Genomic DNA, 25,867 nt, shown 5'->3' with positions numbered 1-25,867 from the left:
CGTTAATAGAAAAGATAGATTTTAAAGAAATTAATACTCAGATAGCCATTGCTGAGATGTAGCGACAGAAGCCCTAAAATCTTAGGACCTGGGCAGAATGCACCGTGAGAGTCTTCTGCGTGTGTTGTGTCAGCAGAGACCAAACGCAGTTCTTACAGTCATCTGGGTCCACATTATTTCGATGCTGAGGGAGTGAAGGGCCCTGACCTTTGTCATTGATGTTGTTGAGCTCTGCCTTTTTTTACTTAAATAAGTTTGAGATGCTCTATGAATAATATAGCAGTAGAATGAAATGTATTTTGGATTTCCAGTTTTCCAAAAAATCCTCCCAACTCTCTGATGGCAATGTTCTTATCTCTATTAAAAAAAAAAAAGAAAGAAAAGAATGAAAAGGAAAAAGCACAAAGACGGCCTGAGAGAGGGAATTGCAACAATTTGAACCTGGTTGAGCCTGCTCATTTCATGACAGACGCAGGTATGCAGAGCTTGGGCAGTGGAGCCTGACTCTGCCCCTAACTGGCTGTATGAACTTCCCAGATCTCAACGGCTCTGAGCATCAGTTTCCTTGTATATCAAACGGGGGGAAATAGGTTGTACAATGCAGGCATGTAGTGAAGATCAGAGGTATTATATGAAGTGCCTTGCACAGCGTCAAGCACAGGTGCTTATTAGATAGCAGATATTCTGATTACCTTCTCTCAATTAGCCTAATAAACATTTTTTTAATGTTTTATTTATTTTTGATACAGAGACCGAGCATGAGAGGGGGAGGGGCAGAGAGAGAAGGAGACACAGAACAGGAAGCAGGCTCCAGGCTCTGAGCTAGTTGTCAGCACAGACCCTGACGCGGGGCTCGAACCCACGAACGTGAGACCTGACCTGAGCCGAAGTCGGAGCCTTAACCGACTGAGCCACCCAGGCGACCCCCTAATAAACATATTTTATTGCGTCCTACATTAGCCTGCCCATCTTGAGGTTTTTACTCTTGATAGTGACTGAGTGGACTAGTCCTTTGACTGCTGTTCTTCAGTTTCCCAACTTTAAATGAGGGGCTGGGGAAGAGATGAGTTTTAAATCTCTCTGCTCTGAAATTCTGATTCCACTCCGCTCTTGGGCTCTGCCTGTGCTTCACTGATGCCAGGGCGCCATCTAGAGGCCAAATGGAGGAAGGCGCTGATGAATGTCTGTTCTGCGCGTTGCTAAAACCAGTCCCAAATGCAGCAGTACCTACAGTTAGTGATTCAGAAGTCAGAGTAGATCCTCATTGTCGTTGGTTACAACTCACTTGAAAGAGTTTGGGGGATTTTAAAGAAACCTGTTCACCAGCTCTAGGAAGTGCAGCCCCTAACGTTCATATAATGTTCCTTTATTTGGAGACCAACAGAATCAAGTTGATCTTACTTGAAACTGGCCCCAGCACAGGCCCTGGATTCTGACTGCCGCAGTTCAGAGGCTGCCTCTGTCTCTTACTAGCTGTGTGTGGGGGCCCGTTCCCTTTTCTAGGCAGCAGTAATTGGGGGTAATTGCGGTTTCATGAAATAATCCATCTGAAGCACTGAAGTTTAGTGCCGGGCACATAGTAAGTGTTTAGTAAACATTAGTTATGATTATTATCATTATTGTTATTTCTGTATCCTAGTGCCATATATGGATAACTGTCCACTTTTTAAAATCCAAATGTATGCATAATTTCTCTTAATAGTTGGTTTAAGTGTATTACCTATAATGCCATTTACTCCTGATAGAAATTAATATGTGAAAAGAAAGGCTCTTCCAGTCTAGGGGATTGACCCTAAACCAGCCACTAGCACACCAGGTAACAGGTGCCATCCCGGAGGTCCCAGGCATGTGAGGAACCCAGGGCCAGAAGCGCTCACCCCAGGGAAGACTCCCCGTGGGTTTGTGAGTCCTCTTCTTACCATCATACATGGTAGAGAAGCTCTTGTTTCCTTGTACCAACCAGGGTTCTTTTCTCCTTTAGGCTGTAAATCTGTTGCTGGAAAATGAGTTGAGCCTAGTAGGAAAACAAGTTTGTTTTTTCAAAGTAGAAAAGCATCCATTTTCTCTAAACGTGTGTGTGTGTGTGTGTGTGTGTGTGTGTGTGTGTGTGTGTAAGTTACTGCTTCTACCCAGAGAATGGAAAATCCGTTCTGTACTCCCTGTTTGCTCAGAAGCAGCATGGCCTGTAAACACCACCTATCTGGGCTGTGGGTTACTTTGACCTGCCTTCCAGTTCTGCCCCCACCCACTGGGTGACCTTGGCCAGGTATACCGGTTAGGGCTCTCGGTTACAGGCAACAGAACCCAACTCTGGTAAATTAAACCTTTGAAAGGCATTGTTTGGGGTTATGCTGTGGATCTCACTGCCTCCACGGGAAGGCTGGAGAGGGAGGCCTAGAAAAGGAGCAGGGTTCAAGGGAGATCACATCTCAGCAGAATCCAGGCAGGGAGAGGGAATCCACACACTTCAGAGGGAGTTTCACACAAGGGGTTTGTTACTGAAAGGGCTAAAACGGAAAAAGCAACACTGAGGAAACCAGAATGTTATGGAAGAAACAGTTACTGCCGTTAAAGAGGGAGAAAGTGAGGTTACCAGAAGCTGTGGTCTTGGGAGGGCAGCCGGGCTGGTATTGGGAGCTCGGAGGAGAATGCCGCCCAGCAGGTGCTTGCCTTTGGGGGCTGAGGAGCGGAGACCTGGGGAATATTCTTGTGATACCGGATCTCCTGGAAACGAAAGGGCAGTTAGAGGCTCTCCACCTGTACCCCTGCCCTTCAAAAGAGAAAATGTCTACAAAAATTATTAAACTGTCTTAGTTTCTCAATCTGTTAAATGGGATGAACTATTCTTATCTTAACGGGCTATTTTGAGAAATTAAAGAAATTCTATGTGATGGCTACTTATACATGTTAGGTGCTTAATAAATAATAATCTCTTTTGTGGCATGGATTGCACTATGGATGGAAACTAACCCCCTGGCAGGAAGAGTTTAACTGTAATGGAAAAGTATCTGTCAAACGGAAGAAAAAGCACTAAGAATCGTTCAGGCCTACTGGGCACATTCAAAGGCCTTTCAGTTTGCGAGGCAAGGCTGCAGGATGCGAATCCTGTGCGTGGAGGTTGGACTCTTCATGAGCTATTTCCAATACTCAGAGAAGGTTTTTCCCCTCCTGTGGGTTTTTTTTTTTTTTAAGTTATTTAGACTGCTGCTGCTTTAGGAATGTGCTTTGACCTCTTCCTCTCTTGGGAAATGCACTTTTCTCCTGTTCTCTGTTGAGGTCCATGCACTTGATTGTGAAAGGTTTTTGTGTTTCTGGGTGTGAAAGGTGGCAGGCGTGCCTTGTGCTCACAGCTCCGTTTCCCCTTCAGGCTATCCTCTGCACGCCCCTGAGGCCTACTTTCCTTACTTCAAAAAGCATAACGTGACCGCAGTCGTGAGGCTGAACAAAAAGATCTACGAGGCCAAGCGCTTCACCGACGCCGGCTTCGAGCACCACGACCTCTTCTTCATCGACGGCAGCACGCCCAGCGACACCATCGTGCGGAGGTTCCTGAACATCTGCGAGAACACGGACGGGGCGATCGCGGTCCACTGCAAAGGTGCGTGGCCCTGGTGGCCGCTGCGGCTCCAAGAGGGGGCGAGGCAACAGGCAGCAAATCATGCGGAACAGAACCAGTTAGTGTCTTAGGAAACAGAATTTAAGTAATTCCTCCCCAAGGAAAGGTTTGCTCGGACATGGATCATCGGTGGCGGTAAGGCTTTCTGGCCGGGGCAGTTTTTCTGGCCTTCCCTCACCAAGCTTGCTCACTGACACCAGGCCCCACGAGGGAAATCACAGCGGCACATCTGTGTGCCTTAGATTGCTACAGTTGTCCCGAGGAAGAGTTGTTAGGTTTTTTTTCCTCTTTCTTCCAGAATTGCCTCTCTCCTTTTGATATTTAATGCCCCAGTTCATGACCCAGCTGTCTGGACCCCCGAATTGCCCTCTACGCCCGCCTTTCCCTAGCTAGCCTTTTGTATCAGGGACCAGAGTGTCTTCCCTGCCCACAGCACCCTGGGCTAAGCCAGCTTACTTGCTGCAGACGTGGTCCTGCTTCTTTGAGTGAACTGAACGACCTGATTGTGTAAGTGAATCTCTGCCCTCAAGGGGTGGGTATTTTCGGGCAGAGGTCCTTTAGATTCTAGGAGCTCTGAGGTTGCCACAGTCAGCAAATAAAAATACAGGATGCATAGTTAAATTTGAATCTTTGATAAACAATGAATATATTTTTTCATACATTTCAAATATGTCATGGAGCATACAGTCTGCATTTTATCTGGCAACATTGTGTTGGCTACTCAGAAAACAGGAAGTAACATTTTCTCTAAGCCTCATTAGACTCAGCAGGATCAAATTCCATTTTATTTATTTATTTTAAAAATATTTAAAATATTTATTTATCTGTGACAGAGAGAAAGACGGAGCATAAGTGGGGGAGGAACAGAGAGAGAGGGAGACACAGAATCTGAAGCAGGCTCCAGGCTCTGAGCTGTCAGCACGGAGCCTGTCTCAGGGCTCGAACTCACAAACCGCGAGATCATGACCTGAGCCGAAGTTGGGTGCTTAACAAACTGAGCCACCCAGGTGCCCCTCAAATTCCATTTTGGAGGTATTTTACAGGGGTCTTTGATTTGAGGGACTGAAGGCTTCTCTTTGGCCACTCTGGGACCAGTCTAGTTCCTCACATGCAGCATTTCCTAGTGCCACGAGGTGGCGCTGCTGTCACGACTTTGAGTCTGATAACTGGTTTCTGCGGCGTTTATGCTAATTGTCTAGTAGGTGTTGGGGACTGTACTGTTCTTTTCAAGTGCCTAGTTCTGCTCTGACTTATTCCGACAAGCATGGCTCTGGTGCTGACAGAAATTGAAATACCATTTTGTAGGCCTTTGTTCCTATGTTTAAGATTTGAGTAGGTGGAGTTACTTGGCTGACACGTGAGCGGCCACGGCGGGCTGCCGTTCGCCGGAGACCCAGCGAGATGGAGGATCCGTCCACATCAACAGAGCCGCCCCCATCCTCTTCCCGTTTCTCAGCAAGATGGGGACCCTGGTTGCAGGACGTCCTGCCTTCGGAGGGTGTGGGGCCTCTCAGTTGCGTGTCGCGTTGGCTCCCTGCAGACTGCTATCGTCCTGACCAGGTCACAGTGGTGGAGGGCTAGCCTGCCCAGGGTCTGCGCCATGCGGCCCCTAAGGCCGCCTTTCCAGCTCATTCTGGTAAAGATTGCCCGGGCCCCACAAACAGCCTGCGTCTCAGACTTGTCGGTATCAGTGGAACTTGAGAGCTAAGGGGCAGACCGCAGCTACCAACATTTAGTAGGAAATACTCCTATTTCCTTCTCAACATTTATTTTTGTGTCATAAAAATCAGTATTTTCCCTCAGATTAGTCTGGCCGTATTTCCTAGTCAATTTTATGATCACCAAGTCATAGAGCTTATCTGTGTGTCATGTCTTAGATTGACAAATTCATGGGAGAAGACATGCAGAGCTGTCATTAAAACTCAGTACCTTTTTAAAAAAATTATAGTTGGTTCATAGCATTACCTTAGTTTAAGATGTGTAGCATAGTGATTGGACAAGTCTAGGTTCTGTGCTCACCGTCTGTTAAGTGTAGCCGCCGTCTGTCACCACACAACACTGTTATGATACCAGTGACAGTTTCCTATGCTGTCCCTCTCACCCTGGGGACTTATTAATTCCTTCACTAGAGGCCTCTGTCTCCCTTTCCCCTTCCCCCACTTTGCCTTTCACCTCCATCCATGTTGGCAACCACCAGTTTGTTCTCTGTATTTATGGGTCTATTTCTACTTTTTTGTTTGTTTTGCTTTCTAGATTCCACATATGAGTGAAACTGTATGTTATTTGTCTTTCTGTCTGACTTATTTCACTTAGCATAGTATCTTCTAGGGCCATCCATGTTGTTGCAAATGGCAAAAAAAAAAAAAGATCTCATTCTTTTTTATGGCTGAGTAATATTCCAGTGTGTGTGTGTGTGTGTGTGTGTGTGTGTGTGTGTGTGTGTGTGTGAGAGAGAGAGAGAGAGAGAGAGAGAGAATCACATATTGTTTATCCATTTACCTATCAGAGGACACTTACATTGCTTCTGTATCTTGACTATTGTAAATAATGATGCAATAAATAGGGTGCATATGTCTTTTTGAATTAGTGTTTTCATTTTCTTTTGAGTATCAGCATCTCTCTTGATAGCATTTGTCACCTAACTGAAATAATAAAGATGAAACTTCATGTATTCAGCATTCTTATTACAGATATTCTCTGTGCTATATCCATGAATGTTAACGTTAAAAAAATACAAGGTGTCTGTGTATTTTATGCTGCAGAGGATTTTATACTTTTATTTAAAATCAGAACTGTTAGCATTGAGCTGAGTTCTTGTATGGGAAGGTCACATTTCCATGTGGTGACATCTTCTGGATGATGTTATTTCATTTGCTTCCTCTTGTACACAGAGGTAGGCTTCCTTTTAGGAAGATTACACCTTCAGTTTAATTACAGATGTATTGCTTTTAATAGCATACTTATCTACTATAGGCCTGTTAATTATTTTGACATCTGCCCTAATTAAGTCAGTCTAATTTTCTGGGAATTGAAGTAGCACTGAGCATTTTAATTGAAGTACAAGGAGGAGGGAGAGAGAATCTTATTCTATGTCACATGAACTTTCAAAGCTGCTGGAAAGAGAATGTTATGTCCTACCTCAACATAAAGTGCTATACACAGAATCAAACTAGAAATTAATTTGCTGGGAATGTGTGAAATCTTACCGATGACTGAGTATCTATAGTTTGCCTTCCAGTTGTTAAAAGGATGGCTATGAATTTCTGAAAATTTCTAGCACAAATAATAATTTAAAAACTGGGGACACTGTGATGTTCTGATATGTGATTGTTGATGTTCTCTAGGATTTCAGAAAGTGCCCATAACTATAAGGGAATCAGCATTTCACTTGGTATAAATAGAATACTTTTCGACATCTTGTCTTGCTGTGTCAGGGAGCCCTTTAATTATGAATGCTCTAAGAAATTTGTTAAAGTTTTTATAGAAACTTAGTGAAATGTTCCTATTCTGTTGCATTGTGGTAAGAGCTCCTAACTATTGCGTGCTAAGTACATTCTTTTTATAGAACTAAATTATAGACTCTTTTTAAAAGGGGGAAGCAACTTTAGTTTCAGAAAAATTTGAAAATTTTCTGCACCACCTTTTTTGGTTGTGAGTGTGTGTGTGACTGGGAGCCTCATCGAGGGAGTGGGACCCTTGCACAGGGAGGGGAACAGGGAGAGGTAGCATTGCCTCCAGGAAGCAGTGACTCCAAGGGGGGACGCTGGAAGCTCACTGCGCCCTGGATCCTAGGCAGGTTCCTACCGAGTTTCCTGCCAAGGGTCCCCCAGGCTGCCCGCTGCATTTTATCCCCATGGTTACCTGTAGTCTCTTTAGATGTCCAGAGTTAACAAATCTGCAGAGAGGCAGCGAGTATCTGCTCTGGACAGAAACAGAAAGGCAAATTACTCTTAACGCCAACATTAAAGGGAGAGCTCCACAGAGATCAGGTACGTCAGATGAAAACAGACCACACCCCCCCCCCCCATCTAACAACAGTGTAAATATAATATTTAAAAAAGAAGGCTGGAAGGGAAGGGAATGTCAAGTATCTATAAACATGAGCTTGATTGCAATTTCATTTGCATTTTTAAGTAATTTCCACCCCCAACGTGGGGCTCAAACTCACAACCCTGAGATCAAAAGCTGCATGCTCTACTGACGGAGCCAGCCAGAGAACCCTAATTTGCAGTTTTGCTGTGTATTTGCAACCTGGCGTTATTGCCCCTAATGGGGAAGAATTGTTTTCTGGGGGGAACATTCTTTTTCTGCAGGCAAATGCTCTACCACTGAGCTATACCTCAGCATTCTTTTTCTGCATAAAGAACAGATGTACACGCAATGCATAAAGTGATATGCAGTATACTGTGGTGGTAAGATTTCATCACGGGGGACGATCAGGAAAAAATGTCTTAAGGAGGCTCCTGGAGGAGGCACTAGTGAAATAAAGATTGAGAAACAGTGATTTAGGGACAGCTTTTCCACACTTTCACATTTATGGAACTCGGATGGATCTGAACAATGGTAGCATGTCACAGTAATTGTTTCTTCCTTAGTAGAACTTAAATAAGGGTGCATATGACACCATTAGACGACTTGATGGTGCCTTAGATCTGCTGAGACAGGGCATAGTTCAAAGTACTGGAGAGATTAGAGAAGATATTCTTTACTTTTTGACTAGGGAACGTTGACAAAAGGACCCCTCCTTATGGCGAAAAGATTTCTTAAACATTTGATAAACAGAGCCATCTGGAGCGCCTGCGTGGCTTGGTTGGTTAAGTCTGACTTCGGCTCAGGTCATGACCTCACATTCGTGGATTTGAGCCCCACATCGGGCTCTGTGCTGACAGCTCAGAGCCTGGAGCCTGCTTCAGATTCTGTGTCTCTCTCTCTTTCTGCCCCTCCCCCGCCCACTTCTGTCTCCCTCTGCTTCTCAAAAATAAATAAGTATAAAAAAATTAAAAACAAAGCCTTCAGCTTTCTCATTTACTTTTTTTTTTTATTATCCATTTCATGGATGAAATTGACCTTGTACCAGTTTTCCAGGCCAAAAATATCAGTTATCTTTGACTTTCCATGTGACGTAGTCCAAATGTCTTTCTAATTCAGATCCTCCTTTTTATCCCTTTTTATCACCACCTCCGTCCATGTCCATGCTGCGCTATCTGCGCCCCCTTCAGCTTGCCTCGGCCTCCTGTCCCATCCCCCCACCCCTGGCTGCTCTCTGGCCTTTCCAGCATGGCCCATATGCTGCCACCAGGGCCACCTGCCTTCATCATGTCACTTTCTTGCCCCCGAAATACACGGCAGCTTTATTTTGCCCTTTCTATTGGTTAAAGGAAAAAATTACAGGTTTTTGCATGATAGCAGTTGTATGTTTATTAGCCATTGATAATATCATGACTTCTGTAATACTTTTTAAATGAGTTGAATTTCGTTCACCAAAGCATCATCTCCACGCATGTGAGGAGTAATAATGCATATATGCAGGAGATGCGACGTAGTGTTCAGAGCACCGTGGACCTGGCTTTGGGGACTCCTAACAAGAGCGCAGCAGTCCTTCGTGTCTTGGGAACCTCCTCAGCTAAGCCCAGGCCCCTCCTCTTGACTCGGGGATGCTCTTTATTCTGGCCTTTCCCACCCATCTGATCTCATTCTGCACTCGACACACGCTGACAGTTCTCTGGACCAGCCAGGCTTTCATACACTGCAGCCTTTGCTGAAAATACTTTGTGACCTTCCTATCCTTTAGAGTCTGCTAGAGTCCTTGTCGGCAATGACACATTCCTTAAAGACGCCAGTGGCTCGTGTGGGTCCCCCGTCCTTCCTCTGAGAGCCCAGTTTTGGTTCAAACTTCATTGCTTTGTTACTGTTTCTTGCGTACTATCTACAGCCACTCTGACACTCATTGTGGTCAAAAATTATATCCCGTGCTTGCTTATACCCTTATCTTGTGAGCTGAAAGCCCTGTCTGGGGCATCTTGAATAAACATTTGGCTACCTGAATTTAAAGTCTCAAAACAAAGACAGAGCCATTTTATCTTTCTATAGGAAAAAATGTATCTGACACAGATTTTAAGTTGTGGAAATATAACTGCATATTGCCTTGCTCATGGGTGATGCTTAAATAAAAATTTATAGTACTGACTCTTAACTCCAAGAAACCAGATGTGGAAAGATTTAGAAAATGCTTATAAGTAAGCATTATCGGTTCAGCCCTGTATAGTTCATGAAGGGCAAGCATCTTGCTGGTCTTCGTATTTCTGTTTCCAGATCTATCACGGCGTTTCCTACACATTTGGTCTCAGTCAGTACCTGTAAAATGAGTGTCAGAACGTGAGCTGAGTGGAGAGACTTCTAGGATGAGAATCAGGACCCTGGGGGCAGATTTTGGTCCTCAATTCCATACTCACTTGCTATACTAAGATGAGTCACCTGGTTAATATCTTTGGGCCTCATTTGTTCTGGTATATGAATAACCACCACTGTTTTTGAGAACTTGTAGCTCGGTATAGTTTTTGAATGTTTTTGCAAAACGAAGGAGTCAGTTTGTATTTTTTAAAAAAGATTGGCTAAAATGTAAATAAAGCCCTATAACCTTATTTCTTTGGAGAGAGGAAAAAATACAGCAATGGGTAAAAACACTTTAAAGAAATCAGAGTTCATGATGATAACCAGTATTTCATGGAAATTCATTTCTATCTGTATTACTTAATCTTATGTAACAGAGATTGGATTCACTGTAAGAAAATAAGCCAACACAAAAGTTGTTAGGAACTGCAGGCGTCTGGGGAAATGAGATTTGAGCACTTACTTTTGCTTCATTCTTTCTCAGTGGACTGTGTGCTCTCCCAAGGGCAGGGACCCTGTCTTTTATTTATCACTGTGTCCCCAGCTCCTACGCAGTACCTGGCAAATAGTAGATGCTTCCTCAATAACTACTGGCTGAGGAAATCATGAAATCCTGGCCTCTGATGGAGTGAAGGGGAGGTTAGGATGATCACCTGATAGAGGTAGTATTGACTTAACCAGTCGTGGGTTAGGTAGTTGGTGGGGCTTGACGACACCTGTGGTGTCTGCCCACTTGATTCTATGATTCCTTATTCTAAATTAAGTTACAAAAAGGTTGGGCGCCTGGGTGGCTCAGTTGGTTAAGTGTCTGACTTCGGTTCGGGTGATGATCTCATGGTTTGTGAGTTCAAGCCCCATGTCGGGGTCTGCACTGGTCAGTGCAGACCCCACTTCAGATCCTTGGTCTCTCATTCTTTGCTCCTCCCCCACTTGCACGCTCTTTCAAAAAAAATAAATAAACTTAAAAAATTTAACCGCTTAAATAGGTTAAGAAATTGGGTATGATGCTTATTTTAATTATATAATCTATTTTTAGAAGATTTCTTGAGTTAGAATGATCTTTTAACCCCACATCATATAAAAAGCATTACATTATTGTCTAGGTTTAAAACCCTGGTAGTATAGTAAACCATTGCAGTTTCTGGGCACAGTTTGATTTTTTTTTTTTGTGGGTGCATTTGCTGGACTATTTTGTATTTCTTGGTCTGTTTCCTTTTCTTGCAGCTGGTCTTGGGAGAACAGGGACGTTGATAGCCTGTTATGTCATGAAACACTACAGGTTTACACACGCGGAAATAATTGCTTGGATCAGAATATGCCGGCCAGGCTCCATTATAGGACCCCAGCAGCACTTCCTGGAAGAGTAAGTATATGGTCCTCATTACTGTACCCCATCCTTGTTCCAATCATTTCTACCTCTTGTTCTCCTGGTTGTGGACCAGGTCAAGCCCGTGGTTATAAATGGCTGCGCTGTGAGAGAAGTCTGCCTCGAATGGAATATTGTTGATTTGACAGCTAACGCATTCTACCTTTGTACCCTTTTTATCTCTTAGACCAGGTGAGAGAAGAAAACCACAGAGCCATCTCTGCCTACCTTTTTTCTGTCATTCCTATGTGTGATCTGGCTACCGTGCGATTTTCTTATGTCATCCCACTGGACACTTTTAATTCTTTTCTTTTGTTTGCATGTCTAAAAGCAGAATGAAAAAAAAAACACAACTAAGGTCACTCAGTGATTGCGGTGACATTGGTGCTTTCCTGACAACTACTAAACGAATAAAGTTAGCTGCAACTTAGGAGTTACCAAAGAAGAAGGAAGAGAATGGGGTGTTAGTCCTGGCCATGGTGCTAAATTGCTTTATAACTGTTATTTGCAGGAATGCTTATAAAGTCATTCATTCATTCATTTAATCACATACTCATTAACTATTTGTCAAACCCTAGTCCATAAGGTGGAGAGATTTAACTCATAAAAGAACAACCCTTTCTGGGTTCTTCTTAAGATTTTTGAAATTACCACCAATTTATCAATTAATAAATGATGGGGCACCTGGGTGGCTCAGTCAGTTGAGGCCAACTTCGGCTCAGATCATGATCTCACAGTTTATGTGTTCAAGCCCCGCATCTGGCTCTGTGCTGACAGCTCTTCAGATTCTGTCTTCAGATTCTGTGTCTCCCTCTCTCTCTGCCCATCCCCTGCTCACACTCTCTCTCTCAAAAATAAAACATAAAAAATTTTTTTAAATAATGAGGAGATGAAATTAACACTAGCTGATTCAGGTCCAGCTCTAAAATATTATCAATTATATCTTACACAGAAATTTTATTTATTTATTTTTTTATGCTGTGATGGCTGTACTTTGAATAGCATTCTTTTTTTTTTTTTATGTAACTAACCTTTTTTTTTCCCATTTAAATTGTTTTATGTTGGTGAGAAACAAATGATCATGAATTTCCCAGAAAGGTGCTCTACGTAAGCTGAACACATCTGAAACAGTTAAAAGGATTTGAGGAATCCTGATGAGGAATTACTTTAGCTGCCAGTCCCACAGGGAATAAAAAAATAGTGCTGGAAATGTGAATATATACCCTTGCTTTAAAGAATGAAACAGAAGTAAAAAGAATTCACAAGAAAAAAAAAAGAAGAAGATCAAGAAGAGGATCTTTAAGAAGACAGTTTCCCTAGGGCTGGCCTATGAGATACACCTCAAGTAATGGTGTTATTTAAGAAGCGCATTCTTTCCCGGATTCTCGGTGGCCGCCTCCATTTTGCATTATGGGTGCCTGTAGCCTGGTGGTATCTGCCAGACGCTTGTACTAATTGCTCGCTAATGTTAAATATGCACATGGCCTTAGCATTAGGGGACAGAAACCAAGACACCCCTAAGCCTGGTTCCTTAAAGACATTGATCAGTTTCTTAAAACCATTGTTTGGAAGAATGTTCATTTACTGGGTACCTGCCAAATGCTCACCTCGCTGCCGCTGGGGCTCACAAGGTGAGGAGACGCCGGAGAATGATAACTCATTTTCCTGGGATGTCAGATACCTCCTCCCTCTCACCGCACGCCTGCACACTCCTCCCTCCTCCTCCCTGCCAGGCCTCTCCCTCAGCCACATCTCAACATAAGAACAGAAGAAATGAGGGTATGAGGCACAGGCACTCTAGATTGAAGAAAGGTGTTTTTTTTTCACTTACAGATACTTAAGCTGGAAACCTCAGGATATTCCTTAGGTGTGAGTCCATATGACTTTTCTAAGTACTTTTCTGTAAGAACTGAGGTTCAGGAATGACTTCCTTTTATAATTAAACCATTAGAATCAGTTATTAATTATAATCATTCAGTTAAAATCAGTCTTAAAATAAGTCACTAATGCCAAGGCCAGAACCTTCCTGAAGGCAGGTTCTTTGTTTAAGGCACTAGACCTTCCATAGTTTGCAATATTTCTGGTAGTGCCAGCATGGGAAAATGCCTGCCTCATCCCGGCTGTCCCAGACTTTACTAGACCACCTCCAACGAGGTAGGGGTCTGATCTGCTTTGTACTTTGGAGCGGCCCCGGAGGTAAATCTGTGCTGTGCTTGACTAAGTACACTTCTCTTGTTCTCTGCTTCTCTTCTCATGTTTTTCCTTTCCAAGCCTGCGTCTTGATGGACCGCGTAGCAGAAGACATTGCTTAGTGCAATTGTGACACTCATTCATCCAACAGATATTTGTTAGGTGCGCGCTCTCTGTCAGGCTGTGCTCTTGGGCCTGGGCTTGCAGCATTGAACGTGACCGACAAGATTACCCCCAGGGTGTAATATCTCTAGTGGAAAGAGTAGACAATAAAGAAGTGTGGAAGTGCATATATGAGATGATTTCTTCTTTTTTTAATGTTTTTTTTAAAATTTATTTTCGATACAGAGAGAGACAAAGCATGAGAGGGGGAGGGGCAGAGAGAGAGAGGGAAACACAGAATCGGAAGCAGGTTCCAGGCTCTGAGCTTAATCAGCACAGAGTCCGACACAGGGCTTGAACTCATAAACGTGAGATCAGGGCCCGAGTGAAAGTCAGAGGCTTAGACGACTGAGCCACCCAGGCACCCCTGTTCTTTTCTTGTTGTTTATTTATTTTGAGAGAGCCAGTAGGGGAGAGGCAGAGAGAGAAAGGGAAACAGAATCCCAAGCAGGCTCTGTGCTGTCTGCACAGAGACCTGAAGTGAGGCTCGAACTCACAAATCGTGAGGTCATGACCTGAGCCAGAATCAAGAGTTGGACGCTTAACCAACTGAGCCACCCAGGTGCCCCTATACGATATGATTTCTGATGGTGATGTGACAGTGGAGACCAATGGTTGGGGGGGATTTGATTGCAGGGGGTGGGAAAGCCCTTTGGATTGGTGGTCACGGAAGGTCAAGAGAGCCAGAACCTTAACGGTGAGAAGGAACCAGTGCTGTCAGTCTGAGTTATATCCTTGGCAACAGGCATGCAAAAGTCCTGGGGTAGGAACAAGCCACCATTTTTGAAGCCCAGAAAGAGGGTTGGGGGGGTAGAATATAATGAGCTGGGAGTGGGTGGTTTGAGAGGTTGGCTCAGTAAATTTTCTCAAAGTGAACTTTTCCATGAAACCACTTTCTAGATCAGGATATAGAACATTTCCCAGCACCCAAAAGCCTACCTTGTGTCCCTTCCGTTCACTACCCAGTTCTTCTGCCTGTGGGACCATTACCCTCACTTCCAACACCATAGATGAGTTTTGCCTGATTTTAACTTTATATGGAATCAGACTGTATGAGTGTCTGGCTTATTTTATTGCGATGTTTAATAATAGTGTGTTCAATTTCATTGCCGGATAAAATTCCATTGCCTAAATGTATAATATTATAGTTCTTCTGTTGATGGATATTTAAGTTGTGTCCAGGTTGGGGCTATTACACATCTTTGGTACATCGGTCTTTGTATGAATACCTGTGAGTGGAACATTCAGTTAGTTGCATAGCAGGGTCACTGAAGATTTTCCAGAGTAGATATGCCCCCTGATATTCCCATCGACCATGAGTGGGAGTTTTACTTTCTTCACACACTTACTTCATGTCAGGTTTTTTTTTTTGTAAATTGTTTTAAAGTTTATTTATTTTTGAGAGAGATAGAGACAGCATGAGCAGGGGATGGACGGCAGGCGGGGGGTGGAGGGAGGGAATCCTAAGCAGGCTCCACACCACCAGCACAGAGCCCAGTGAGGGGCTCGAACCCACAAAACCATGAGATCATGACCTGAGCCTAAACCAAGAGTTGAACGCCGAACCGACGGATCTACCCAGGAGCCCCGATATTGTCAGTCTTCTAATTGAAGTCATGATACTCTGCTTGCAGTGATAATTTACTTTGTACTTTTAACCTGGTGTTCCCTGATAACTAATGTGGTTGAACTTTTCATGTATTCATTGGCCATTTTGGGTATTCTCTTTTATGAGGTATGTTTGCATATCTCTTACCCATCTTTCTATCAGGCTGTTTGTCTTTTTCTTGTCAATCTGCAGGCGTCTCAGTATTCTGGTTGCATGCACACTGTTCATTCTATGGAATGCAGATATAGTCTCCTACTTTTGGGCTTTGCTTTTTCACTCTTTCCATAGTGTCTTTTGAATAGAATTTCTTAATTTTGAAGCAGTCCAGTTTCATTAATCTTTTCCTTTGTAGTAATGCTTTTTATATTCCGTTGAAGACATCTTTGTCAACCTAAAACATACCATATTCTTCTATGTTGTTCTCCAGATCTACTGACTTCCCCATTATATTTAGACTGATAGTTGAGCAGGAACAGGAATTGCTTTTTTTTTTTTTTTAATTTTAATGTTTATTTACATTTCAGAGAGAGAGACCATGTGAGAGCAGGGGAGGGACAGAGATAGGGAGACACAGACTCTGAAGCAGGCACCAGGCCCAAGCTGTCAGCTCAGAGCCTGATGTGGGGCTCAAACCCACTAACCCCCAGATCATCACCTGAGCTGAAGTTGGATGCTCAATGAACTGAGCCACCCAGGCGCCCCAAGAATTTTTTTTTTAATATATTATGAGGGGCACCTGGGTGGCTCAGACAGTTAAGCACCAGATTTCAGCTCAGGTCATGATCTCATGGTTCATGGGTTAGAGCCCTGCAGTGGGCTCTGTGCTGACAGCTCAGAGCCTGGAGCCGGTCTTCAGATTCTGTGTCTCCCTCTTTCTCTCTGCCCTTCCCACTTGCGCTCTCCCTCTCTCTATCAAAAATAAAATAGACATTAAAAAACATTTAAAAAATATATTGTGAAATAGAAACACAGGCCTTTTTTTCCCTCCTGAATGGATACCTAGTTGACCCAGCAAAATTTATCAAAAAAAACTACCCTTGTCACATTGCTAAAGTGTCACATTTATTATAAGCCAAGTGTGGCTTATGGATTTGTTTCTGGATTCTGTACGCCAGTCTGTGTTAATTTGTCTATCTTGACAGACATCTTAAAATTGCTGCACTTTTATTTTATCTTCTTTTAAATATTTTTAATGTTTATTTATTTTTGAGAGAGACAGACAGAGCATGAGAGGGTGAGGGGAAGAGAGAGAGGGAGACAGAATCTGAGGCAAGCTCCAGGCTCTGAGCTGATAGCACAGAGTCGGACGCAGGGCTCAAACCCATGAACTGTGAGATCACAACCTGAGAGAAGTTGGACATTTAACTGACTCAACCACCCAGATGCCCCTGTTTGCTGCAGTTTTAAAATGAAAATTGATTCTTGGGAGTGTAAATCCTCCATCTTTGATCTTATTCGAGATTGCTTTTACCTTCTGTTGTTTAGGTCTTCCTTAGTTTCTCTCAATTTAAAAAATATTTTTAGTTTTCTGTAAAGAGGTATTGTGTGTCTTTTGTGCATTTCTATGTATTGGGAGTTATTGAAAGCATTATAAAAAGTATTATTTTTTTAGGTTTTATTTTCTGATTGTTTAAAGCTAGTACTTAGAAATGTAATTGATTTTTTATTTTACAGTATATATTCATACATATATTCACATTTATTTTTAACTTTTTATTTAAAAAGTTAAATTCAAGTTAGTTATCATACAGTGTAGTCTTGGCTTCAAGAGTGGAACCCAGTGATTCATTTCTTACATATGACACCCAGGCCTCATCCCAAAAAATGCCCTCCTCAATGCCCATCACCCACTTACCTCATCTCTCCACTCCCCTCCCCTACAGCAACCCTCAGTTTGTTTTCTGTATTTAAGAGTCTCTTCTGGTTTGACTCCCTCTTTGTTTTTATCTTATTTTTCTTTCCCTTCCTCTATGTTTATCTGCTGTTTCTCATTCCACATGAGTGAAATTATATGATACCTGTGTCTCTCTGACTTCTTTCACTTCTACTTTAGTTCCATGTTGTTGCACATAGAAAGATTTCATTCTTTTTGATTGCCAAGTAGTATTCTAGTGTGTGTGTGTGTGTGTGTGTGTGTGTACCACATCTTCACATAGGTTTTTAAATTGAGGTATAATGTACATACAATTAAGTGTAAAGATCTTAGTTTTGTGAGTTTTTGCAATTATGTGTACCTGTGTAACCACAACCCAAGACGAGATACAGAACATTTTCAACACCCTAAGAAGTTCTCGCATGTTCCTGATCAGTGCATTTCCCCTGGCATACTCCAAAAGCAATCTTTCTTTCTTTTTTAAAAATGGAGGTATAATTGACATCTAACATACTAGTTTCAGATAATACACATCATGATGTGGGATTTACGTACATTGCAAAATGATTCACCACATTTTTAGTATGGTTTAAACTGTCGGTATACATAGTTACAGAATTTTTTTCTTGTGGTAAGAATTCTTAAGATCCATTCTCTCAGAACTTTCAAATATACAAATACAGTATTATTAAATAGCCATCATGCTGCATATTACATTCTCTGGACTTACTTATTTTATAACTGGAAGTTTGTACCTTTTGACCCCCTTCTGGCAGCCGCCCCCCACATCTGGGAACCACCATCTGTTCTCTGTGTCTACGAGCTTCGTTTTGTTTTTGTTTTTTAGATTCCACATATAAGTAAGATCATATGGGGTGTGTTTTCTCTGACTTATTTCACTTAGCATAATGCCCTCAAGGTCCATCCATGTTGTCACAAATAGCAAGATTTCCTTTGTTTTTATGGCTGAATGATATTGCATTATAATATATATATTTACATATGTGACATTTCCTTTATCCATTAATCCATCAACAAACTATTAAGTTGTTTCTAAGTTTGGCTATTGTAAGTAATGCTATGATGAACATGGCGGTGCAGATAACTTTTTGAGTTAGTGTTTTCATTCTCTACAGATGAATGAATGCGCAGAAGTGCAAATGCTGGATCGTGTGGTAGCTCTATTTAAAAATTTTCAAGAACCTCTGTGCTGTTTTCCACAGTAGCTGAACCAACTTATCTTCCCACCCATGGCATACAGGGTTCCCTTTTAATCACTCTCTGACTTCTAACACCATAGCTTTGTTTTGCTTGTTCTTGGGCTTTGTTTTCTTCACAGAATATTGTTTTTGAGATACATTCATGTTAAGTATACCAGCAGTCTGTTTCTGTTTATTACTTAGCACTCCATTACGTGTATGTGTCATGATGTGTTGACCCATACAAGTGTTGATGGATATTTGGGTGATGTTTAGTTTTTGGATATTATGAATGAAACTGCTGTGAATATTCTTCTACCAATCTTTATATGGATATATGTCTAAATTCCCTTCATTTAAACACCTAGGAATGAAGTTCTGGATCATAAGGTCAGATAAAGTTTAACTTTATGAAGAATAATTTTCCAAGGTGGTTAAATAACTTTATAGACTACTTGAGTGAGTAGGAGTTATAATTGTTCCACATCTTTGCCAAAATTTTGTTTTGTAAACTTGTTTTTGGGGCATGAATGGAGCCATTCTGGTTGGTGTGAAATAGTGTCTGAATTTGTATTTTCCTGATGACTTATGATGTTGAATGTTTTTTCATATACATATGTATCTTTTTTGATGTTTGGCCAAGTCTTTGTCTATTAATTTTTTTCTTTTTGTTGATTGTAGTAGTTTTAAAAACATATTTTGTTATTACTTTATTTAAAAAAAATTTTAATATATTTTATTTCCCCCCATTTTGCAGAATTTCCAAGGTATTTTATTTTAAAAACATTTCTGAAGTTACTATAAGCCATTATTTTTCACAGTGCTATATACAGAGTGGATGGAAAATAAGTTGTTTTTCTACAAATTATTTAATATTAAGAAGAGCAGTTAAAAGTTGTGTGTTGCAGCTTTACACAAGGCACTACTTTTTAGTGGTATTTAAAAAAATTATTATTATTTTTTTAATGTTTATTTATTATTGAGAGACAGAGAGAGTCAGAGCATGAGCAGGGGAGGGGCAGAGAGAGAGGGAGACCCAGAATCTAAAGCAGGCTCCAGGCTCTGAGCTGGCAGCACAGAGCCTGATGCAGGGCTCTAGCTCCCGAACTGCGAGATCATGACCTGAGCTGGGGTCGGTCGCTTAACCGACTGAGCCAGGTGCCCCGAGATTTTTTTTTTAAGTCGAGGTGTAATTGACATATAACATTATCTTAGTTCCAGGAGTACAGCATAATGATTTGATAAGCGTATGTATATTTTAGACACGAATCTTTTGTCAAATATATGTGCTGTGTGTCTTTTAATGAACAGACTTAAAAATTTTGCTGAAATTGATTTTTGAAAATTAACCATATATCTTGTCATCTTATTAATTTCACTTATTAGTTCTGGTAGTTTTCCCTTTTTTCCTTACTGCTAAGATTTGCAGTCCAATGCTAGAGGTGGTGAAGACGGACACCCTTGTCATGCTCTTAATACTAGAGGGAATGCATCCAGTCTGTTCCCATTAAATATGCTGGTAGCTGTGAGGCTTTCACAGATGACTTTTATCTGAATGAGGAAATTTGCTTCCATTTCTAGTTTATTGAGAGTCTCTATTAATAATGGGTACTGAATTTTGTCAGTTTTTTTCTACACCTATCAAGATAATCATATAATATTTTCTCCTTTATTCTGCTAATGTGAAACACATCGATTTTCAAACGTGAAGCCATGATGGTCTTAATGTGCTTTTATGTTTTCATGTGGCTGAATTTGATATGCTAATATTTTCTGAAGGGTTTTTGTGTCTGTTCCCCAAAGGTAATGATGGGTGATTTTCTTTTCTTGTGATACTTTTAAGTTTCAGTGTCAAGGTTATGCTGACTTCATAAGATGAATTGTGAAACATTTCCATCTCTGTTTTCTAAAAAGAATATTTTAAGATGGCATTGTTGGATGTGAGGGGTAGGATGGGAAATTAGGAGAGGTGTCATTTCGAGATAAGGGTCTAGTTGATGTTGGGTGACCTGGACGGGCTGGCCTCGTGTGATAGGGTCACAGGGTGTGTGCCATGATGGGTTTGGTTCTGAAAGCCTTTTACAGCCAGGTGGGGTGGGGGGTCAGTAGAAGCCATGAGACACAGACCATCAGGTGAGTTTCTGTGAAGCAATTCCTGGGGTAGGTGGCCAAGGTGATGAGCAAGGCTCCCTGTGAACATAACCTCAGCCCTTCTCCTAAGCTCCATCATACATATGCTGATGTCTTGCAAAATTATAGTATAATACCACAATCAGGATTTAACAGTTAAGAGACAGAGACAGAGACCTATTGCCACGTTCCTCACACTGCTTTTTTATAGCCACACTCATTTTTTTCCCTGCCCTTATCCTCTTGAACTTCTGACAACTGCTGATCTGTTCTCCATTTATGTATTAGACATAATATATGATATGTAATATGTTTTATAATATATTTTATACCTTATATTTTATATATAATATTTTTTATATATTTTGAGGATGTTACATATATGGAACCATAGAGTATGCAGCCTTTTAGGCTGGGCATTCTCCATTCAGTGTAATTCTCTGAAGTTCATCCAGGCTGTAGCACATACCAGTAACATGTTCCTTTTCATGGCTAAGTAGTCTTCCAGGGTTTGAAGGTACTACTGTTTGTTAACCATAAAGGATAGCTGAGCTGTTTACAGTTTTTGGCCATTATGAATAAAGATGCTATAAATGTTTGTATCTAGATTTTTGTGTGAACATAGGTTTTCATTTCTCTGGGGTAAGTGCCCAGGACTATAGTTGCTGAGTTGTGTGGTCCATGTTTAGTTTTGTAAGAAACTGTCAAACTGTTTTCTAGAGTGGCTGTTTCATTTTACATTATCACCAACAATGCATGAATGATTGAGTTTTTCTTTATATTTATATTTTCCAGCTTTTGGTGATGTTGGTTTTTATTGTAGCCACTCTGATAGGTGTGTAATGCTGTATCATTGTGGTCTTAATCTTCATTTCCCTAGGAGGTAACAGTGAGCTTGTATCTTTTTGGCAAAGCTCTATTCATATCTTTTGTCCATTCTTTGTTGACATTATTTGTTTTCTTATTATTGAGTTTTGAGAGTTCTTTATACATTCTTACTACTAGTTTTTTATCTGATAGATATTTTGAAAATATTTTCTCTCAGTCTATAACTTGTCTTTCATTCTCTAAATAGGATCTTTCACAGAGGAAAACTTTTACATTTTGCTAAAGTCCCATTTATCATTTTTTAACCTGTTTTTAGAGGATACTTTTAGTAGTAAATCTATGATCTCTCTGCTTTGCTCTAGATCGCCATAATTTCTCAAGTTTTTTTCTAAAAGGTTTGTAGTTATGTGTTTTCATTTAAGCCAGTGATTCATTTTGAGTTAATTTTTATGTGAGGTGTGAGACTTAGGTCAAGGCTCTTTTTTTGCCTATGGATGTCAGTTGCTCCAGGACTATTTGTTGGAAAGGTTATCCTTTCTCCATTGAATTGCTTTAGTGTCTTTGTTATGAAGGGCATATGGAGATCTACTTTTTTGTTCTTTATTCTGTTTGTTCCATTGGGCATATATGTGTTTCCTTCTAATACTACACTCTTTTGATACTGAACCTATATCAAGAGGCTGAACATTGGAAGAATGGTCCCTCCTCCTCTCTTTTCCTTTAGCAAAATGTCTTCCATGCCAGATCCTTTTCTTTTCCATGTAAATTCTAGATTTTTAAAAAATGTTTATTTTTGAGAAAGAGAGAGAGACAGAACGTCAGCAGGGGAGGGGCAGAGAGAGAGGGAGACACAGAATTTTGAAGCAGGCTCCAGGCTCTGAGCTGTCACCACAGAGCCAGACATGGGGCTCTAACTCACAAGCCATGAGATTATGACCTGGGCCAAAGTCAGATGCTAACCCGACTGAGCCACCCAGGTGCCCACTATGTGAATTTTAGAATAATGTCCTTCATAGCTACAAAAAATCATGCTGCGATTGGGTTAGGAATGTATTAAACCTCTATCTCGGTTTGTGGAGAATTGATTTCTTTAGTACTATAGAGTCTTCCAATCCATAACCACTCTATGTCTCTTCATTTATTTAGATCTCCTTTGACTTCTTTCATCAGCATTGTGTAGCTTTTAGCATACAAGTCCTATTTTGTTAGATTTACATCTTAGTATTTTGCTTTTGAGTCATTATAAATAGTATTGTATTTTAAATTTGAGTCCATGTGTTCATCGCTAGTATGTAGGCATACAATTGATTTTCTATCTATGTTTATTTTGCATCCTGAAATTTAGGTGTGTGTGTGTATGTGCGTGTGTGTGCGTGTGTGTATGCATACATGTATACATACCTGTGAGTTCCTGGGGACTTCTGCAAGGACAGTCATGTCTGCAAACAGGGACTTTCCAAATCTGCATGCCTTTTATTTTCTTTCCTCCCCTTGATATAGTCTGAACTTCTAGCACTATGATGAATAAGAGTGGTGAGAGCAGACATTCTTTACTTGTTCCCAGTCGTGGGGTTAGGGGGAAGCATCTAGGCACTCACCATTACATATAATGTTAATTAGCAGTTTGCTACAGATGTACTTAATCAAGTGGAGGAAGTTCCCCTCCATTCTCCCAAGAGTTTTTATCATGAATAGGTATTGAATTTTGTCAAATGCTTTTTCTGCATTGATTAATACAAGCATGACATTTTCTTCATTAGCCTGTTAATATGGTGGATTGCGTTAATTTTTTAAAAATAAAGTTTATTTATTTATTTTGAGAGAGAGGGAGGAGGGAGAGGTATAGAGAAGAACAAAGAAGGCTCAAACTGAGTACTTAAAACATCCACCCTCCTGGCTGGGGAAGCCCCTTGGTGAGGAGTCCTGATTGAGCATCCTTCCCTCCGGTGAGACTTCCAGCTTGCAATTCCCACCAGGGCAATGCATCTACCACCCATGTGTGTCTGTGGTTAGGCATTAAGTTCGCCTATGTGCAGCCCTGAGTGAGCTGTTTTCCACTGTGTTTTGTTTTGTTTTTGTTTGTTTGTTTTAACCGTGTCTCACAATCTTAGGAGCCTGGGCGACTGCACATTCCTCTTCTCTCCCTGATCAATCCCATGGGGCCAGCCTGGTCTGTCTCATGGAGGAGAGTGAGGCACGTTAATTCCTCTTGGAGTCAGGAAGAGAAGGGCCAGTTCTGATCCCGAGTCCAGATACAGAGTAGAAGCCAACTAAAGCCCCCAGCATCTGTGCAGCTTTGGGCAGAGATGCATGACAAAGCACACCAACAACTTCTATACAGAACAGAAACAGAGATTGAATGATGTACTTTGAAGCTGGAGGAAGGGGCCATGAACCAAGGAATAGGGGCAGCCACTAGCTGCTGAAAAAAAGATTCTCCCTTTAGAGTCTCCAGAAAGAGTTAAGCCTGCCAATACCTTGACTTTAGCTCAATGACACTGATGTTGGCCCTCTAAGTTCCAGAACTGTGTGAAAGTAAATATATATTCTTCTGAACCACTAGGTGTCTGGCAATGTGTTAGAGGAGCTTTGTATAGATAGGAAGCTCGTAGATCTGTGTAGATCGTGTACACTGGTGCAGATAGTTGGTAACTATGTACAGTAAGATACACAGATCCTCTGTGAACCTGGGCATTCTGAACTCTTATTCATTATAGTTCTACTTTGGGCTATTTAAAGTATGAGTCCTGAAATGCACATTTTACTTAAGGAATACTGGGCTATAGCCATGTGTAAGATGAATAGTGTGGAGGGAAATTGAAAAAGGATTATTGTCATCTAAAGGGGAAGGGTCTTGGGGTGCTTGGGTGGCTCAGCCGGTTAAGCATCTGACTTCAACTCTGGTCATGATCTCGTGATTCACAAGTTCAAACCCTGTGTTGGGCTCTGTGCTGACAGCTCAAAACCTGGATCCTGCTTTGAATTCTGTGTCTCCCTCTCTCTGCCCCTCCCCAGCTCAGGCCCTCTTTCTCTCTCTCAGAAATAAATTAAAAAACACATTAAAAAATTTTTTTTTAAATTAAAGGATATGTCTTGTTGAAGGGGCTAAAAGTTAGACTGAGGACTTAGGGATTGACTTTCAAGGAAGTCAATCTCACGCTTTGAAGCCTGACTAATGATATGAGAGATGAAGGGCTCGGAAGCCTGACTAATGATTAGAGATGACGAGAGTGACACCAGAGATGACGCAAAAGCATGAATAAGTCACACATTCATTAGGAGCAAAGTAAGAGGATTAAAAAGTTTTCTGACAGGTTTTCATCTGTCAAAAATGACTGTACAAGTTAGAGGGATTATATTCTTTCAGTGGTGAAAAATCCAATCAGTGCCTTTTAGGTAACATAAATTCTAAATCTATGACTTTTGGGAAGCACATCCTGCTAGTCCTTGAAGAGCAAAATATGCCCAGGTGTTTCATTTCCGCGTCTTGAAGAATACTTCCTCTTCTCTCCCCTGCAGTAAGAGGGATGTTTATGAGCATCCTCGTGAGTTGATGAGCTTCTGTATTGACAGATCAAAATGTCTTCTTTGAACGATTTCTTTGAAATCTTATATTTCAACGTTTCCCTAAGATATAAGTAAAATTGCTTGCAAAGCAACGATCAGATGTTTTTTCGTCTACTCGAAACTGTTGTTCTTAAGCTGGAAATTCCATTGTGAACCCAAATTGTATGTTCTACCAAACATCCTCAAAGTTTTTTAAATGATGCACAAACACATCTCCTTTATTACTGAACTAAGTCTAAACTCATCCTTCACAAGGGGAGCCTGTGGAAGTCCAGAGGAGGGGTCAGGCTGCTTTTATGATCTGTTTGACTCTATTTATTGAATGCTCAGTTTGTGGTGCTGTGCTGATCTCTGGATCATGAGCCATTAACACTCTCATTCATTAGAAAGGAAGCCTTCAGGGGTTGGTATTAGGATTCCACAGCAGCTTTAGCTCACAAAGAAGATTGTTTACTATGGGCCTGATAACGTGATATTGTTTTTTCCTTATGTATTTATTTTTAACTTAAAATTTTTTATTGAAGTGTAATTGACATATAACATTATATTAGTTTCAGGAGTACAACATGATATTTGATATTTGTATATATTTTAGAATAGTCACCACAGTGAGTCTAATTAACATTCGTCACCACAACTAGTTACAGATGTATGTTTCTTGTGATGAGAACTTTCAAGATTCATTCTCTTAGCAACTCTCGGTTATACAGTATGGTGTTATTTGACTATAGTCACGATGCTGCACATTACATCCCCAGAACTTACTTATTTTATAATTGGAAGTTTGTTCTCCTGACCCCCTTCACCCATTTCGTCTGCCTCCCGTCCCCCATTTCTGGCAACCACCATCTGTTCTCTGTATGTATGAATTCTTTCTTTTCTTTCTTTAGATTTCACATATAAGTGGGGTCACCCAGTATTTGTCTTTCTTTTTCTT

The 25,867-nt window shown here is 41.2% G+C and overlaps 1 protein-coding gene across 3 annotated transcripts in view; it reads left to right on the top strand.

Moving 5' to 3' along the window:
- The window catches only part of CDC14A (cell division cycle 14A), a 150,890-nt gene that overhangs the window by 78,008 nt on the left and 47,015 nt on the right, over nt 1-25,867 (top strand). For all 3 annotated transcript variants that reach the window (XM_029950052.1, XM_029950051.1, XM_029950050.1), the window contains exons 7-8: nt 3,368-3,598; nt 11,231-11,369. In XM_029950052.1, the coding sequence (XP_029805912.1) occupies nt 3,368-3,598; nt 11,231-11,369 (370 nt within the window). The remainder of the gene's footprint in view (nt 1-3,367; nt 3,599-11,230; nt 11,370-25,867) is intronic.

This window comes from Suricata suricatta, chromosome 8 (assembly GCF_006229205.1).
Source record: "Suricata suricatta isolate VVHF042 chromosome 8, meerkat_22Aug2017_6uvM2_HiC, whole genome shotgun sequence".
In the NCBI taxonomy this organism is placed as follows: domain Eukaryota; kingdom Metazoa; phylum Chordata; class Mammalia; order Carnivora; family Herpestidae; genus Suricata; species Suricata suricatta.
Note: the sequence above shows the minus strand (reverse complement) of the source record. Positions and strands in the feature narration are given on the sequence as shown.